This window comes from Temnothorax curvispinosus, unplaced genomic scaffold (assembly GCF_003070985.1).
Source record: "Temnothorax curvispinosus isolate PA1 unplaced genomic scaffold, ASM307098v1 QBEX01016661.1, whole genome shotgun sequence".
Taxonomy (NCBI): Eukaryota; Metazoa; Arthropoda; class Insecta; order Hymenoptera; family Formicidae; genus Temnothorax; species Temnothorax curvispinosus.
Window position 1 is genome coordinate 3,629 of NW_020226441.1, and position 15,321 is coordinate 18,949.

At 35.7% G+C, this 15,321-nt stretch overlaps 1 protein-coding gene across 5 annotated transcripts; it reads left to right on the forward strand.

Annotated features, from left to right (window-relative positions):
* Positions 1-956: 956 nt before the first annotated feature.
* LOC112466891 (glycine-rich cell wall structural protein 1.8-like) lies at positions 957-12,532 on the forward strand. Of its 5 annotated transcripts, none has more exons than XM_025035236.1 (7): positions 957-1,050; positions 1,498-1,837; positions 2,187-2,501; positions 2,974-3,193; positions 5,453-5,587; positions 5,672-5,728; positions 12,423-12,532. In XM_025035236.1, exons 1-7 carry the CDS (start codon positions 1,030-1,032, stop codon positions 12,436-12,438), a joined length of 1,104 nt encoding a protein of 367 aa, XP_024891004.1. In that variant the 5' UTR covers positions 957-1,029; the 3' UTR covers positions 12,439-12,532. The 5 variants fall into 5 exon arrangements, with proteins under 5 accessions (XP_024891004.1, XP_024891002.1, XP_024891003.1 ...); XM_025035234.1 differs by lacking the exon at positions 12,423-12,532 and adding an exon at positions 7,863-8,645; XM_025035235.1 differs by lacking the exon at positions 12,423-12,532 and adding an exon at positions 7,863-8,645 and having other exon boundaries at positions 2,977-3,193.
* Positions 12,533-15,321: the final 2,789 nt, after the last annotated feature.

The following is a 15,321-nucleotide window of genomic DNA, read 5'->3' on the forward strand; positions in this document are numbered from 1 at the left end:
AATATTTAAGTAAAATCTTTCTAGTTATATCTTAAAATATTGACACTTATTTTTTATGATGATGATAGTTCCTTAGCCCCTTACACAATGCCAGGCAACAGGCAATAGGCACAGGAAATAACCAAAAAATAGTTAATTACAACCTAAAAAATTCGAATGCTATGATTGGTTGGCAACAGGCAATAGGCACAGAATTTCGAACATGACGAAAACTCTGTGTCTATTGCCTGTGTCACTGTTTATTCTGCATTTATACATGATGTCTGATTTCTATTCCCATTGCCTGTTGCCTGGCATTGTGCACACAAACAAGGGGTTTTATTTTCAAAAATTATATTATCTTTCTTCAGGCGCGGTTTCCGGCCAAAGAGTGAGTCCTACGAAAAAAAAATAAAAGAACTTTTTTGTGAGAATTTTTAGACAAATAACTTCCATTCAAAACATTTTTTCGTATCTCTATCCGTTTTCCAGAAATTCAGCAAAAACTTTTTTTGGAGTTTTATCTCTTTAAAAAATTAAGCAATAGGGGTAGAAGGGATAGATTTTTAGTACGGTAATCAGAGAACTAATTCGGACTAATTTTATTCAAAATACCACTATTATCAAAGAAGTTTTAATTTCCTTTTTGTGTCTATTGTACTTGAACAATATTGGGAATTTGGTCACTTTGACTCCCCGTATCTCCAAAACTAGCCCTATGCTCAACTTTAAATTTTTTTGAGATTAATGTCCCATCATATAGCATTGTTTGGCATACAATTTGATTCGAATTTCAAGAACCACCAAAATAAGCTGCTAAGCTGCTAAAAACGTGTGTTTTTGGGGTCATTCTTTTTATGTTAAAATTATTAATTCGTGTAATTCTTTTATTACTCGTGACAAATTATAATTGCATTCGTGAGAGAATTACTTGGTGTAAAAGAAATTATAGAAATGAAAATTATTTTATGTACTTGTGTTAACCATAATATGTATTTGTATTAATTATAATATGTATTTGTACATTAACCTGGTGAACAATTGTTTCAGATGGTGTCATCTAATCAGCCGGTAAGATCATATAAATAATTATATATTTTTTGTAGTTGACTGATTACTTTCTCTCTGTACACGACAAAAGATATTAAATAAATATCTCGTTGAGGAGTAAAAGATTAGAATTCAAATCCTTATTTTGCTATGTAACAATTTAACTGGTTTACTGACCGTACGTATTAATGATATGCTCAGTGTATTTTACATTATTGTAGCTTTGTACATTCTGTAAAATTGCGTTTTAACGACTGAGCGATAACAAATCTCGAACAGACACCATACTTTCTATGAAAGACGTATGATCGGCTTCTGAGATACACAAGTCTCATATTTTAAATCGCAGTCTTTTTATCTCATAATCTTGTTTTACTTATAACAATTTATTAGCGTTTAAGATTCTTGACGATTGATGCTGGGCGTGATAGTAATGCGCATCGCGCATTATTTTTTCGTGTTTCGCAGAGGAAAACGAAAATATTTGTCGGCCGGTTGCCAGAAAATTGTCGCAACGATGAGTTGCGGCAATTGTTCTTGCGCTTCGGTGAGGTGACTGAGTGCGACGTGATGAATCGATATGGTTTCGTCCACATGGCACGGGAGGAAGACGCGGCAGCGGCGATCAAGGCACTCCACAATTCCAACTTTAAGGGAGCGACGATCAACGTGGAACAGTCAACTGGAAAGTCACGCGGAGGCGGAGGAGGACGCCGAGATGACCGAAGAGGTGGACCAATGAGAGGTGGTAGGGGGGGACGAGACGGTGGTAGAGACGCTCGTCCTGGACCATACAATGATAGAAGAGGTTGGTATAATTTATACCTCAGTATTGTAAATTCCGACAAGACTATTTTCTCATTTAATTTTCCTCAAGTATCTGCATCGCCTCGTACATGCGTTTATGTTACGTTCATGATAGCGTTACTATAATATTTTCTTTTTCGTTGGTATTTCATATATTTTTTTCATCTCTCCTATCCCGCACCGATGAGCGTAGAAAGTAGGGGATTCGTCTAATTAAAACCATCTAGCAACCTCTGCGCAACGATACAACGTAGCCATTTGAGAAAATAGTATGTTGGAATGAAATAATGACGTAAACTTCTGACAGTGTACACTAAAAAATCAATTTCATATCTCGGCGTGCTTTGCAGTTCTTCCGATCCAACTCGTTGGTTACGATGGATCTGCTGCAGGTGGCGTCGCAACCGGGTACACCGATTACAATCGCGGGGCTGGCGACTTTAGCGGCCGTGGGGCGGACTTCGGTGCGGGCTACGCCGATCGTGGGGCTTATGGTCAGAACGTGGGTGGCGCGACGATGGGTTACACCTCGACGGCGCCAGGGATGGGCGGTGGATACGGACCGGCTGCCGGTGCCGTGGGAGGATACGGGCCAACCGGTGCGGCGGACTACGGACGAACGGCTGACTATGGCCGCGCTGACTTCGGCGCTAGAACAGACTATGGTAATTATAATGGTGAGTGGTGTTTGTGCAGCTTTAAAAGTATGTGATTATGTCCCTCTGCAACCGCACTTGTAGACCCACCATCTGCGTGTCGATAGATGTGGAGTAGTCACGTAAACTGAAAAAGAACAGCATTTCCTTAACTCATTACGCGTGACATTTACAAATAATAAACGGGTATGATCTTAGTTTCGATGATAAAAGATCGCTTTTAGTTCGTCTGAACCTGCGCTTACATCACTTTAAAGAATTAGATACGAGTTAAAATATTCAGTTGTACTTTTATGTTTTCCCATCTGGTTAGTTCTTCAGTCAATATTTCTCGTTTAACACGCGTATTTAGCCGTTCATTGATCTTTCAGTTCTTGATGATAAGACCTCTGCGAGATAAAAGGGATGCACAAACTTTCTAAGTGAAACAAACACGAGAGGCTGATGTAATCCAGCATCTTAATACTTAAGTTGTTTACAGTAGTTGGCGGCGGCATGGCCGGTGATTTCAATCGTGGCGCACCTGGCCCAGTTGATTACGGTCGTACTGATAATTTTGGTGCCAGTCGCACGGTTGATTATACAGCGAGAAACGATTATGATCGAAGTGCGACTGGACCAATGAGAAACGGTGGTGGCGCCGTTGCTACAACTGGATATGGAACTGGGTACACTGATGTGGGATATGATGAGAGCCACTGGTAACGTAACGGCTATAATTTTGCTCTTTTATCAAACCTATGAAATCGCAATTTTTGATTCTATTGTACACATTTTGAATTTTCCACTGAGTTATCTCTCAAACCAAAGTAGGTCCGTAAAAGCAGTGAATGCTAGGTACAAGCCATTCTGAAGGCCATTCTTTTACTTATATTTCAGAAATACTTGAGTTACATACGCTTATACCACTTTGGTTTGAAAGGGCAATTTGAACAACATTAGCTTTCAATTGTAAAATTCATATACGACATTCAATTATATCCTTGATATATAATTTTGAAAATTTAATCTATACTAATATATAAAATTCTTACGGATGGTGTATGTTTGAACGTTATTAACTTAAAAACTAATTAACCAAATCTTAAAGTATTATATATGAAATAAGGGTAGAAAAAACTGAGTAATATAATAGAATTCAAAAAATTGCTAATAATAAAAGGGTTACAGATTTCTGTCTAAAAAAATCTACGTGATTGCTCTAATTTCTGCAAATTTTGAGATAATGAGCTAAATTTTTTTTTATGGAAAGTGTATTATTAAAGGTAGGTTGGTATTGAATTTGGCGAGAATCGGTGAAAGGGTTGCCAGTTTTTGTCTAAAAAGTATATAAGTTATACATGTCATCTTATATAGAGTATCATTAAAAGAAGATTGTTTTGAATTTGGCGAGGATCGTTGAAGGAGGTACCGATTTCTGCCTAAAAAATATATAAGTTATTTGATGGATAGAGTATCATTTAAGGAAGGTTGATAAGGTTGATATTGAATTTGGCGAGGATCGGTAAAAAAGTACTTTCTTTATAAATTTTTGAATTTTTTGATAAATGTCCGTGGTTGCTCTAACTTCCGCCAATTTTGAGATATCGGGCTATTTATAATTCTATTCTTCAGTCTTTTCTACCTCTATTTCATATATAATTCTGTAAGATTTGGTTGATTAGAAAAATCTGAACAGGAAAAGTCACTAAGTACGACTCTTTTAAAGAATTTAAAATACTGGGGATACCACTAAAGAAACGCATTAATAATAATAATATATAGTACCTCATAGGTGATGTGGAAAGTTATTGAAAATATGTGTTTGAATCATATATTGGTGGATAAGAAGATTAGCTAGAACACAAATGTAATAACACAAATAAAGTAGTTTAAAAAAAAAGACGCCCGTGCAAAGCTCCGGGTAACTAGCTAGTATAATATATAATAGTGATAGTTAATATAATAGTGGTTTTTTTGTGAAAAACATTTTTTACATATATTATAATGAATGTTGTTACACGATATTTTATTAATAAAACGTAGATTTAATTAATTTTAGAACTAATTCATGTGCAGTGAAATGTAGATTATTTTAATATTGGCATGCATATTTAAAATGTTACGCTAGAATTATATATTAATTTTTGAAAATAATTTTGAAGAATTTAATCGCACAGCACTATTGCTGAAAACAGCAATGTTGGCAATCATCTACATTATACTGTACAATTTTATTTTACTTTCTTTTATTGCAACACGCGCGTGGTTTCTTCTCTCTCTCTCTCTCTCTCTCTCTCTTTTTTTTTTTTTTTTTTTTAAGATTATTTGTTATCATGTATAAAGTTTGAATGTCAGCACTGAAACGTTTCCAAGCCAATTTTTTAAATTATAATCGATTATAATTGCGTATAAATTTGGATGGTGCAATTTTCAGTGTACGCAACTAAACTTTTCCTATTTTTAAGAATGTAAATTTAAGTTCTATTATTAAAAGATAAAATTTATTTAGATTTCTGATTTCGATATAGTTTAATTATTAAGTTTATTATTCCGTACATTAAGTTTACTAAAAATATGGGTACAAATACATTTATAATCGATATTTGCCAACAGTTTAACGAAATTTGCAGAGCTCATGAGCGATTTTTATTCTAACCTGAGAGGCTTTTTCAAACTCATATTTTGAAATGATTAAATGATATATATATGTCACTGCCCTTGTAACAACATATAAAAGGAAATAATTGTATGTTAATAATATAGTAATATAAAGCAAAAATATAAAACGTTGTCGCTCAGGATAGAATGAAAATAAGTTAACAGAGTTAAATTGTGTACAACAGGGGTTATCCGGGCGGGCCAGGGGATATGATGGGCCAGGGGGGTGGGCCTGGGGGGGTAAATCAGGGAGCTACAATGTCTTATGGCTACGAAAAGAGGGATGGTCCTCCTGGTAATGATATACCTCCATTTGACAGGCCGATGAGCACTGGACCTAGCTATAGCACAGGAGCACCTAGTTACAGCACTGGTCCAGGACCACAAGCTGATATGTTTAGTAGAAGACCTGGCAGTGCTGTGCCCAGTGGTGGATATCCACCGGTTGCTGGAGGGTAAGTTGCAAATTGTTACGTTTCTCTAGAAGGAAAATCTTTTATCCCCATACGACTAACGATATCTTGTCCATTGTGTTGCAGTTATGCCGAGGGATATGACAGACCAGATGCATATGGTCCTCCACGTGGCGGCGGACGGTAAGTTGTACTTTATTAATATATTTTGTACACTAATCTTGTCACTGACAAAACTGCGACCTATGAAAAGTAAAATGTTGACGTTTGAAAAGCGAAGAGAATCCATATTGCGTACGCTTGTCAATCTGGCGTCTTCACTCTTCCTTAGCGCTACATACGCCTCCCTTGTGCTTGCCTCGATTATATGTAAAACATGCAATTTCTATATGCGGATTCGACGCAGGTTGAATATTTGTGTAAAAGTATAAGGTGTGACACTCGGCTATATACAGGGGCGTTTTTGCGTATACGAATCGTTGCTTCCATTGGTACTCGTGTAGGGAGCCGACGTTTCAATCTTATGAGTGTAAAAGAGAACAGAGGCTGATATCACCATGGCTAAAAGTCTCGCAGATCTAACAACCGCAACCGCTCGTAGTTAATAACACAGGAAAAAAAAGAAATGTCAAATCAACACTGATATATTTGTATATACGCAAGAATATATAATCTTATAAGAATTTTAACTTTTTATTTAAACTTTTTTCTTGATTGAACTGTATAAAAAACTTTGTTTAACGATATAAGTAACTTCATTCAAGCAAGTTTTCTTTCGTTTAATGCAATATAATCTTATTTCAAGATTATATATATTCTTGCGTATATCCAAATGTGTTATATACCAAGTATATAAGTGTTGACTTGATATTTCTTTATTTTCTGTGCACGAAATTGCATTATATATATATTTATAATTCTTATGTTTTATACACGAAATTTTCCAAATTGAGTATTTGACGTATATCTTACAAGTTATATTCGTTTCCATTACAATAAGACTTTGATATTCCTACGTATTTTTTGTACGTAAGAAATAAATGCAAAAGAAGAGGAGAAATTATTTGAGAAACACTGACATTTTTGTGGATAAATTTGAAGTCTTCTACAGATTAAATCTTTTTATCGTTACATAATTATGTAGCATACGGTTTACAATGATTTGGGGACTTGTCATCATGACAGTGATACATCACCTCTCTTCTTTTACGTACTCCGCGATGAAGTTTCTCGAGCACGATATCCATCCTAGATGCACTATGCGATCAGCCTGCGGCAATTCCGTAATGGCGAGATGCGCTCGGAAAGGCGGAAACTTCTCCCGCAAACACGAGAAAAAAAATCTCCGATTACGTGGCTAGCTTCTGCGAACAATTCCGCAGCGCAGAGGGTGTTCCGCGAAAGTTTCTGGAGACACATCTCATAGGAGACGGGGTCTTCGACCTCGCGCACCTCCCGCACATTCATCGCGAACACAAACTGACCACCGCGATACACTGCGCCTCTGCGCATCGCAAAATTGTAGCCTGCGAAGCTACAAATACACATCCTTCATATTTGCTCTTCCCCTCTAAGAGTTTTCTGAAACGCGATCTAAGACGTTTTCCCAATTTGAGAAACGTTTCGTTCTGAGAAACGAAAAAAAAATGCGTTGCGTCGTAGCTACTGCGCCCAACCGTGAACATCCGACAAAGGTCTTTCGACAACGTGAGACTTCTGTTCTTCACGGAGTTCGAATCAGTTTTCAAATGCACTTGCGACAGTGCACGGAGAGACGATGTACGATTGCGGCGTTATCGACCGGCTTCTTACATGTATGACAGTTAATCAGAACTGGGCGTGAGCTTTGCTCTCATCGACGGTATTAAGTTTTACGAATGTATAGTTATGTTTTCCACGTTCACACAAATTAGATTGTTTTTGAAATCTTTATACATAATATGCTGTAATGTGTTGAGTCTGTGAGTAATGAAACTACGACTCTTTATCTCTCTTGACATCATCCAAAAAATAGATTTAGTAACTCACAGATGAATAGATTCAATAACGGATAACGACGATAGAATGTCCAGATCTGGTAGCTGTACCTTTCGACAAAATCTGCGTTATATGCGCTGCGACGTGGAACAAAGAAAAACATCCACAAGGCTTCCTTAACACCATTCCACCGTAATCGGAATTACAATTTCGATCCCGCATCTGAACGCGTCCCGTGATCGCGCACGCCAGTGTTACATCTTATACTTTAATCTTGCTCCTTGCATAGCAAGGCGATCACGTAATTAATTCTGCGATTTTTCATTTTCTGACCTTTTAGCTTCCCAGGTCCGGCAGACGCGATGCCACCGAGGTACTAAAAGTGTACTAAACGCACTAGCGCATGCGAAAGGCGACCGAAAAAAACAAAACAAAAACAAATCGTAAACAAAAGATCACCGCCTTTTAGCAGCGATTATTCGCTTATCGGACTCAATTACCTAGGAATTGCCCTCTGCGTCCGTCACTGAGTCCACAATATATATATTATAATGAAAACTATATAAAACTTACAATAGAATATCGTTTAATTGTATCGTAAAATACGGTAACAATAAGATTATCAATAGATGATATATAAATAATTAATTGAATTTAAGCCCAGTTTTTTTTTAATACACCATGGATCAGTTTATAAATCGATCGATTAATCAATTTATTATAAACTTGCTATGTTAGCCTTACTATGTATATTTGAAGAGAATTTTCAGCATTACATTATTCATGCAGTTTACGTTCAATTTTTTTTCCCTGTGCTCCCTTTTGCTATGAATTGAAAAAGCACAATGTTATCTAGCGTGGGTTTAGCATTTTCCTCAACTTAATTTTCTTAACGCCTACGTTATAGCGTATAGATGATTTTGTTGTATCCCATAGTGTTAATTCTACAAAGGTGACTTATACTATAATACAATAATACCGCTGTATAATCTTTTTTTTACACATAAGAACTTGAATAATGTTTCCAAATGTTCATAAGGCAAAGAATAGATAGCAGTTATCACAATGTACCTTTATATAAAACAAATAAAGTGCAAATGTGAATGCCCTAAAGCAATCTTTACGAAAGAGTCTCTAATAATGTAATATAATTTATCGCTTCTTCTCTTGCAGTCTTTTTGTGCGTAATAAAATGAAGTTTAATTATTTACCAATTGCCAACATATAGGAGCTTTCCAGCAAGCGACACAAGTCGACACAAACGTCGTTCTATCTTTCTTTTTTGGCAATGAGTAACAAAGACAAAACGACATTTGTGTCGATTTGTGTCGCTTGCTGGAAAGCTCTCTATTCGCTACAATACAATTAGAATGTTACTTCATCGAGTAGTGCATCTATTTAATGTATCAATTCGCATAAGCAAAAATTTTGCAATTTATTCTCAAGTTATTTTATCTTTATTCCTCTCTATCTCATCTCTTTATATTATTTTTATTATGAGTTTTAAAGCATAACCTCTCTCTTTACTTTTTAACATTACGTAACGCTGATCAGTTACTTCATAGAAGAGACCATCAAGTTACAGCACATCGACATCGGATAGTATTAGTTGTCTATCTAATACATCAACTTGTATCACTCGTAGGAGCGAGCAGAGCAAGCCAATTAGTAATAATTAGCGTGCGTGCAACTATGTTATTTAATGTTAATTCTTAATTCGTCAACGTTCTGCATTGTAATCTTGATTCATTTTTAGAGGATAGACTAAACGATGATATACGCGAGAATTATTATCTCTTTTACAAAGTATCAACGATCTTCATAAGAGTGTAAGAGTCCGTCTAATAGTATCTCTAAACGTGGAATATTTTGTGAGACACGTTGGAAAATTGGAAAAACATAATAAAGATGACAATGCAAAACGCCAAGTCAATCTCCAGTTGGTGCAGTTTACTTAGTTAGGCCTGTACTGAAACGCCGGTTTGTGAACGTGCGATGAACGCGTTATCCTGGTGGTGGCGGGCGGCTTGTCGACCTGCGATTATTGAAGAAATCGATTACGACGATTACTCTCGCTATGCGTGGCTACCCGTAGATGCGGCGATCGGCGAATAAAGCAACCTGCGATATGTGGATAATGCGCCACAAATTGCGTTTGCGCTCAAAGCTGGCGTGCTTTGAATTTAACCAGGAAAAGGTATGTTCAACGCGTGCGAACCTTTATACTTTATCTGTTGAGACAAATCCAAGAGCGCCTATCTCTCAGGGGGGAAAGGGGTCCTCTACCACTCATATCACACCTATATCAGTGTTCCATAAGTGCGAATGGAGAATGTCCGGTCGAACAAAACGCAGAACTGTTAAATGAAAAAAGAAAAGAATCGTCGAAGCGCGTATAAGGAAAGCGGCCGCATTTTCTTCTTGATGATCTCTCAGCGTGTTGCGCATTGCGACAGAAGTGCATCGATTCTAATTCCATCTTTGCTACATAACTCGTGAAACATCTTTCGTTAAGATGCAACTAATGACTGTCCACCTAGATCTCTATCAATTAAAACGGATCTACATTATTTCCTCCGCTTAGATATTTCTCACTCCTTTCTTTTCTTTCACTTGATTAAGGGAATCCTATAGTGGCAGTGCACTTTATGCACTAGTGCAGTTTAAACTGCACTTTAACTCCGTATTTTATTTATTATAAATTTTTAAGAGCCAAAATGGAAAATCCGGCTCTGTCGCGATGTGCGGCTGATCTTACTGATTAAAACGAGCATAAGTTTAATGAGATTCGTTAATTAATTTGGCTAAACTTTTAAAAAGTTCGAACTACAAATGGTTTTTTTAAAAGTCTAGCCAAATTAATTAACGAATCTCATTAAACTTATGCTCATTTTAATCAGTAAGATCAGCCGCACATTGCGACAGAGCCGAATTTTCCATTTTGGCTCTTAAAAGTTTATAATAAATAAAATACGGAGTTAAAGTGCAGTTTAAACTGCACTAGTGCATAAAGTGCACTGCCACTATAGGATCCCTTTAAAGTGATGCTAAAGCTGTCTGTAATACCTACACTCGTTTTTAACAATATTTGCTTCGTATAAAAATTCTACAACTTGATGTTACAAAATGAGGGTGCAGGTCCATTCAGTAGACATTAAGGAATATCATACTGTTTGTAGAATTAGGTTGAGACTCTAAACAAAAAAGTTAAACGAAAAGTACGATTACGTGAACGTAATGTACGTACATTATCGTACTTTTCGTTTAACTTTTTTGTTTAGAGTCTCAGCCTAATTCTACAAACAGTATGATATTCCTTGATGTCTACTGAATGGACCTGCACCCTCATTTTGTAACATCAAGTTGTAGAATTTTTATACGAAGCAAATATTGTTAAAAACGAGTGTAGGTATTACAGACAGCTTTAAGTCACCTTAAGAGGATCCTAAAGCCGTCTGTATTACCGACCGAATTCTATATCTGTCCTTGTATAGACAATGATGATAGACAAGGATAGATATGGTTATAGGTTATATTGCATTCATTACAATTAATCTTTTTTTGTAAGCTTTTATTCTGAGTTCCAATTGCACGATATTGTTCTTACATGTTGTCCCTAGGTCATGCCGGTCTAATTTTGTGGATATTTATTGTGAAATTTTTGTACAAAGCAAATATTGTCGTCACGTATAACAAAAAATATTAATTTTTTTTCGTTTTCGATATAAATTCGACCACCATGACCTAGATTTTAATGCGTACTTTAATTTTAGACAGGAATTTTGCATTTCTATAAAGCCAATTAAAAGATTAGTGCTAAGAAAAAAACCGGTTAGGATCACGGCTTTAGGATCACCTTAAGGAATAGATTTCTTATTACTGTAGACAAATCCGATGGTCACACAAATAATATTTTTATATAATTTAATGAATTAAAAATTGCGCATTATACGAGATTAATTATATTAGTCTGTGTTCTTTTTATATTTATATTAATCTATGCATAAATATCAAATTGGTCGTAGTAATTTTTCTAATAGAATGAAATTAAATTGATATATTGCATCTCGCAACTCGCAACGTCGAAGCCTATCACGGGTCTCCATGGGCGTTAAATTAACTGCGTTTATCAGTGTTTCATGAGATGGAATTAGAGCTCAAGGATAAACGAATGCGATGCGTGAATTGAAAAGAACGCATGCTGGTTTCTTGCTAACTTTTGTCGCCGCAATTTGCGAATCGTTTGTTTTAGGCTGTGTTCCTTTTGACGCTTTCAACGCTGAAAGCGTCGCTCCATCTCTATTTGATATTCAATGTGCAACGGAGATAGAATAATGCTTACAGCGCTGAAAGTATCAAAAGGAACGCAGCCTTAATATCGTTATCGCCGCCGAATCTCGTTCCGCAGACTAAATTCTAAAATTCCGCTCGCGATGAGACTAAGCGCCACGTTTGTACGACATGCTATTATGTCTTCAGAACAGCTCGTATCTTGATGTTGATGGAAGAAAGTCGCAGAAAATTTTCTTAAATTGTCGACCTGTACAGCGCTCCTATTAACTGTTTCATCGAAAAGCATTACGTCTCTTGTTATACTTCCAAAAAATGCACTCTCTCATTTTACGAAATATTTATCAAGTATAAGATATATGTGTACTCTTTATTTCACATTTTGCGTTTAAATTCAATTTTGCAAGTTAGTAGAATCATGAAAAGTCAATTCAAAGAGAGTGAAGTAACATACAGCTACTTCACTAATTGTTAATAATTTCTCTGATTTCATCGACTTTATCTGGCGTTCATATAAATATACGATAAGCTAGTTTCATTGCTCATCAAGCCCACAGTTCAGTGGGATGTTTCATATACGTTCCCTATAATAAGATAATTTTTTTAATAGATTACAAACGGGATGAAGACAAACTGATGGACATTGAGATGAACTCAACAGGAACCACTAATAATCCCCAGGAGCATTCACTGTCAGTGAAGTCGTTTGCTCGTCCGAGGGACGAGAGAAGATGGATAATAATGGAAGATGGGTAATAATGCCTGGCCGCTAATGAGAAGTAAAAAAGCATACAGGAAGTGAAGTATGGAATTACTATCAATCATGTGCATTCTCACTCATTTAATGCAATGTATAAATTGCGTTGTTAGCCATAATTGATAACTATCGATAACACCATATAATGTGATAAGGTAATTCATTTTTTTGAAGATAATAAAACTTTCTGGCGATATGTAGATTCTTTTGTCCTTAATCCTATCTTTAAGCATGCCAAGTGTAATGGAAACTCATTAATTAGTCCCTTAATTCATGGTATTCTGTTACTGTATCTTCCTAATAAAAAAATGTATATACGACAAAGAAAGATGAGAAATTGAATCTGAATATTTTTGTATGATTTTTATTAAAATGGAAAAATATAAATATCTAAAATACATGCATTAAATATAAAACTAGAATATATTTCGCCTTTCGAATTTTTGTCTCGTTCAAACCCTAAAGGAGACCAACAAAAAACATTAATAAAATTCACATAATAAAATTTATTTTCCCTAAACTAGCGTTAGATTATCCCCGATTCACGACATTGGGAATCGTGTATAGTCTTAGCTTTAGGGATAAACTACTAAATATATGTAAATAGTAACATAAATTAATAGAATCTGAACAAAGCTATAATCTGTTTCATAGACCTATACAATAGACTGAGCATTCTGATTGGAGAGCTTCCTTTTCTAATTGTGTCTTAACCCTCAGGGTACAGACTATAAAAAAGTTACGTTCCGTACGGACATGGGTTAGCCTAACCCGGCGACTTTGATTGACTGTATATCGGGCTGTAATTTGTCAATTAAAACAAATTTTTTTTCTTTGAATTGGAAATTTTCTGAAAAATACAATGGCGTTGATAGATTTATTACATTACTTGTTTAAACAAAGATACATTTGAAAATGTAAACCATTCTCAAAAAATTTTCATAAAAATTCACTTTCTTTTAAATTGCATAACTTTATGAAAAAAAAGATATCGACATTTTTTAAGTCGCGTTTGAAAGCTAAAAAGTTGTTCTTTGAAATGGCTGAATTCGTTTTTTGATCCATTCCAAAAAGTATTTTTTTTTTTAACTATGAAAATACCCGTTTTTTTGCAATAGCGATATAACGTTACTTACTTGATTTATCGTAATAACGCAAAAAAAAAATCTTAAAGTAAAAATAGTTCTTTTGGATGTTGTTGATTAGTATAATATAAATAAATAACAAAAATTGAAATAATATTAACATGCATGCACGGGTACGTTATGCTGGTATGCTACAGAGCATCATTTTAAGCACACCTAAATTAACGTATATTCACAGTTTCAAGAAAATCTAGAGAAAACTGATTTTCCGGAGAACGACCTTAACCTAAATGTTAGAAAAGGAAAGCGTCTCAGCAAGTAATATCTTTTGTTCTTAAGATCTTGCCAGAAGCTCTAATAGGAATGCTCAGTCTATTATATATGTCTATAGCCGGTATTCATAGTCGGATCTTATATTTAAAACCGTCTTTAGGCCGGTATTTATAATCAGATCTTATTTCAAGACCGTCTTAAGTAATATCTTGAGATGCTATTACGGCTCTGTGATTGGTTAATGACATCTTAAAATTGTACTTAAGATGGTCTTAAATATATAAGAACTGACCATGAACACCGGCCTTAGTACCCGTCTACAACCGGTGTTTTAAGGCCTAAGCCTTAAGAAATTGTTCAATCATAGTTGAATTTGAGGAGAATAATTGACTGTGATTGGTCAATTTTTTGGGGCTTAGGGCTTAAAACACCTATTGTAGACTGGGACTTAAGTACAATCTTTAAGATGTTATGAACCAATCACAGAGCCGTATTAGCATCTTAAGGGGATGCTGGAGCCGTAGCCGTACTCGATCGGCGTCGGTAAAGAAGACCGGCGAACTATATCTGTTCTTGTATAGACAAAGATATAGACAAGGATAGCGCGCTACATTGCACGCACACATACGCACGATGCACACCGACATTATACTTTTATATTACGCTTCCAAATCTTGATTTGGAGGGTTTATCGATGTTTTTCTTGTTGTGCAATTCGGGGGAACTTGTTTTCGCGTTCGTACCAATGGTATATCTCTTATATGAAATACATCTTGTGACAAGCTGACAGCTCGCCGCAACTCGAGACGCCATATTGGGATAAGAGTAGGATAAGGAAATCTGTACTTCCGTAATTTTTTCTCGTTTTCTATATAAAATCGGAGTTTCCCCGAATCATTAATGTATGTACTGCAATTCTGGAGAAGGATTTTTAATTCTGTCAAATTAATACGACGCTACGTGCCGACAAAAAATGCCGGTAAAACAGACGGCTCCAGCATCCCCTTAAGGTGATCCTAAAGCCGTGATCCTAGCCGGTTTTTTTCAGTTTTTTTCTTATCACTAATCTTTTAATTGGCTTTATAGAAATGCAAAATTCTTGTCTAGAATTAAAGTACGCATCAAAATCTAGGTCATGGTGGTCGAATTTATATGTGGTGGTCGTCACGTATAACAAAAAATATTATTTTTTTTTCGTTTTCGATATAAATTCGATCACCATGACCTAGATTTTGATGCGTACTTTAATTCTAGACAAGAATTTTGCATTTCTATAAAACCAATTAAAAGATTAGTGCTAAGAAAAAAACCGAAAAAAACCGGCTAGGATCACGGCTTTAGGATCACCTTAAGGGGATCCTAAAGCCGTCTGTAATACCGGCTTTTTTTCTTAG

Bases quoted from the DNA above. Each gene is read 5' to 3' on its own strand.
- LOC112466891 (XM_025035234.1), top strand. From the start codon at position 1,030: ATGGTGTCATCTAATCAGCCG. The intron at 1,051-1,497 runs GTAAGATCATAT...CGTGTTTCGCAG, and splicing joins TGGTGTCATCTAATCAGCCG to AGGAAAACGAAAATATTTGT. The intron at 1,838-2,186 runs GTTGGTATAATT...CGTGCTTTGCAG, and splicing joins ACCATACAATGATAGAAGAG to TTCTTCCGATCCAACTCGTT.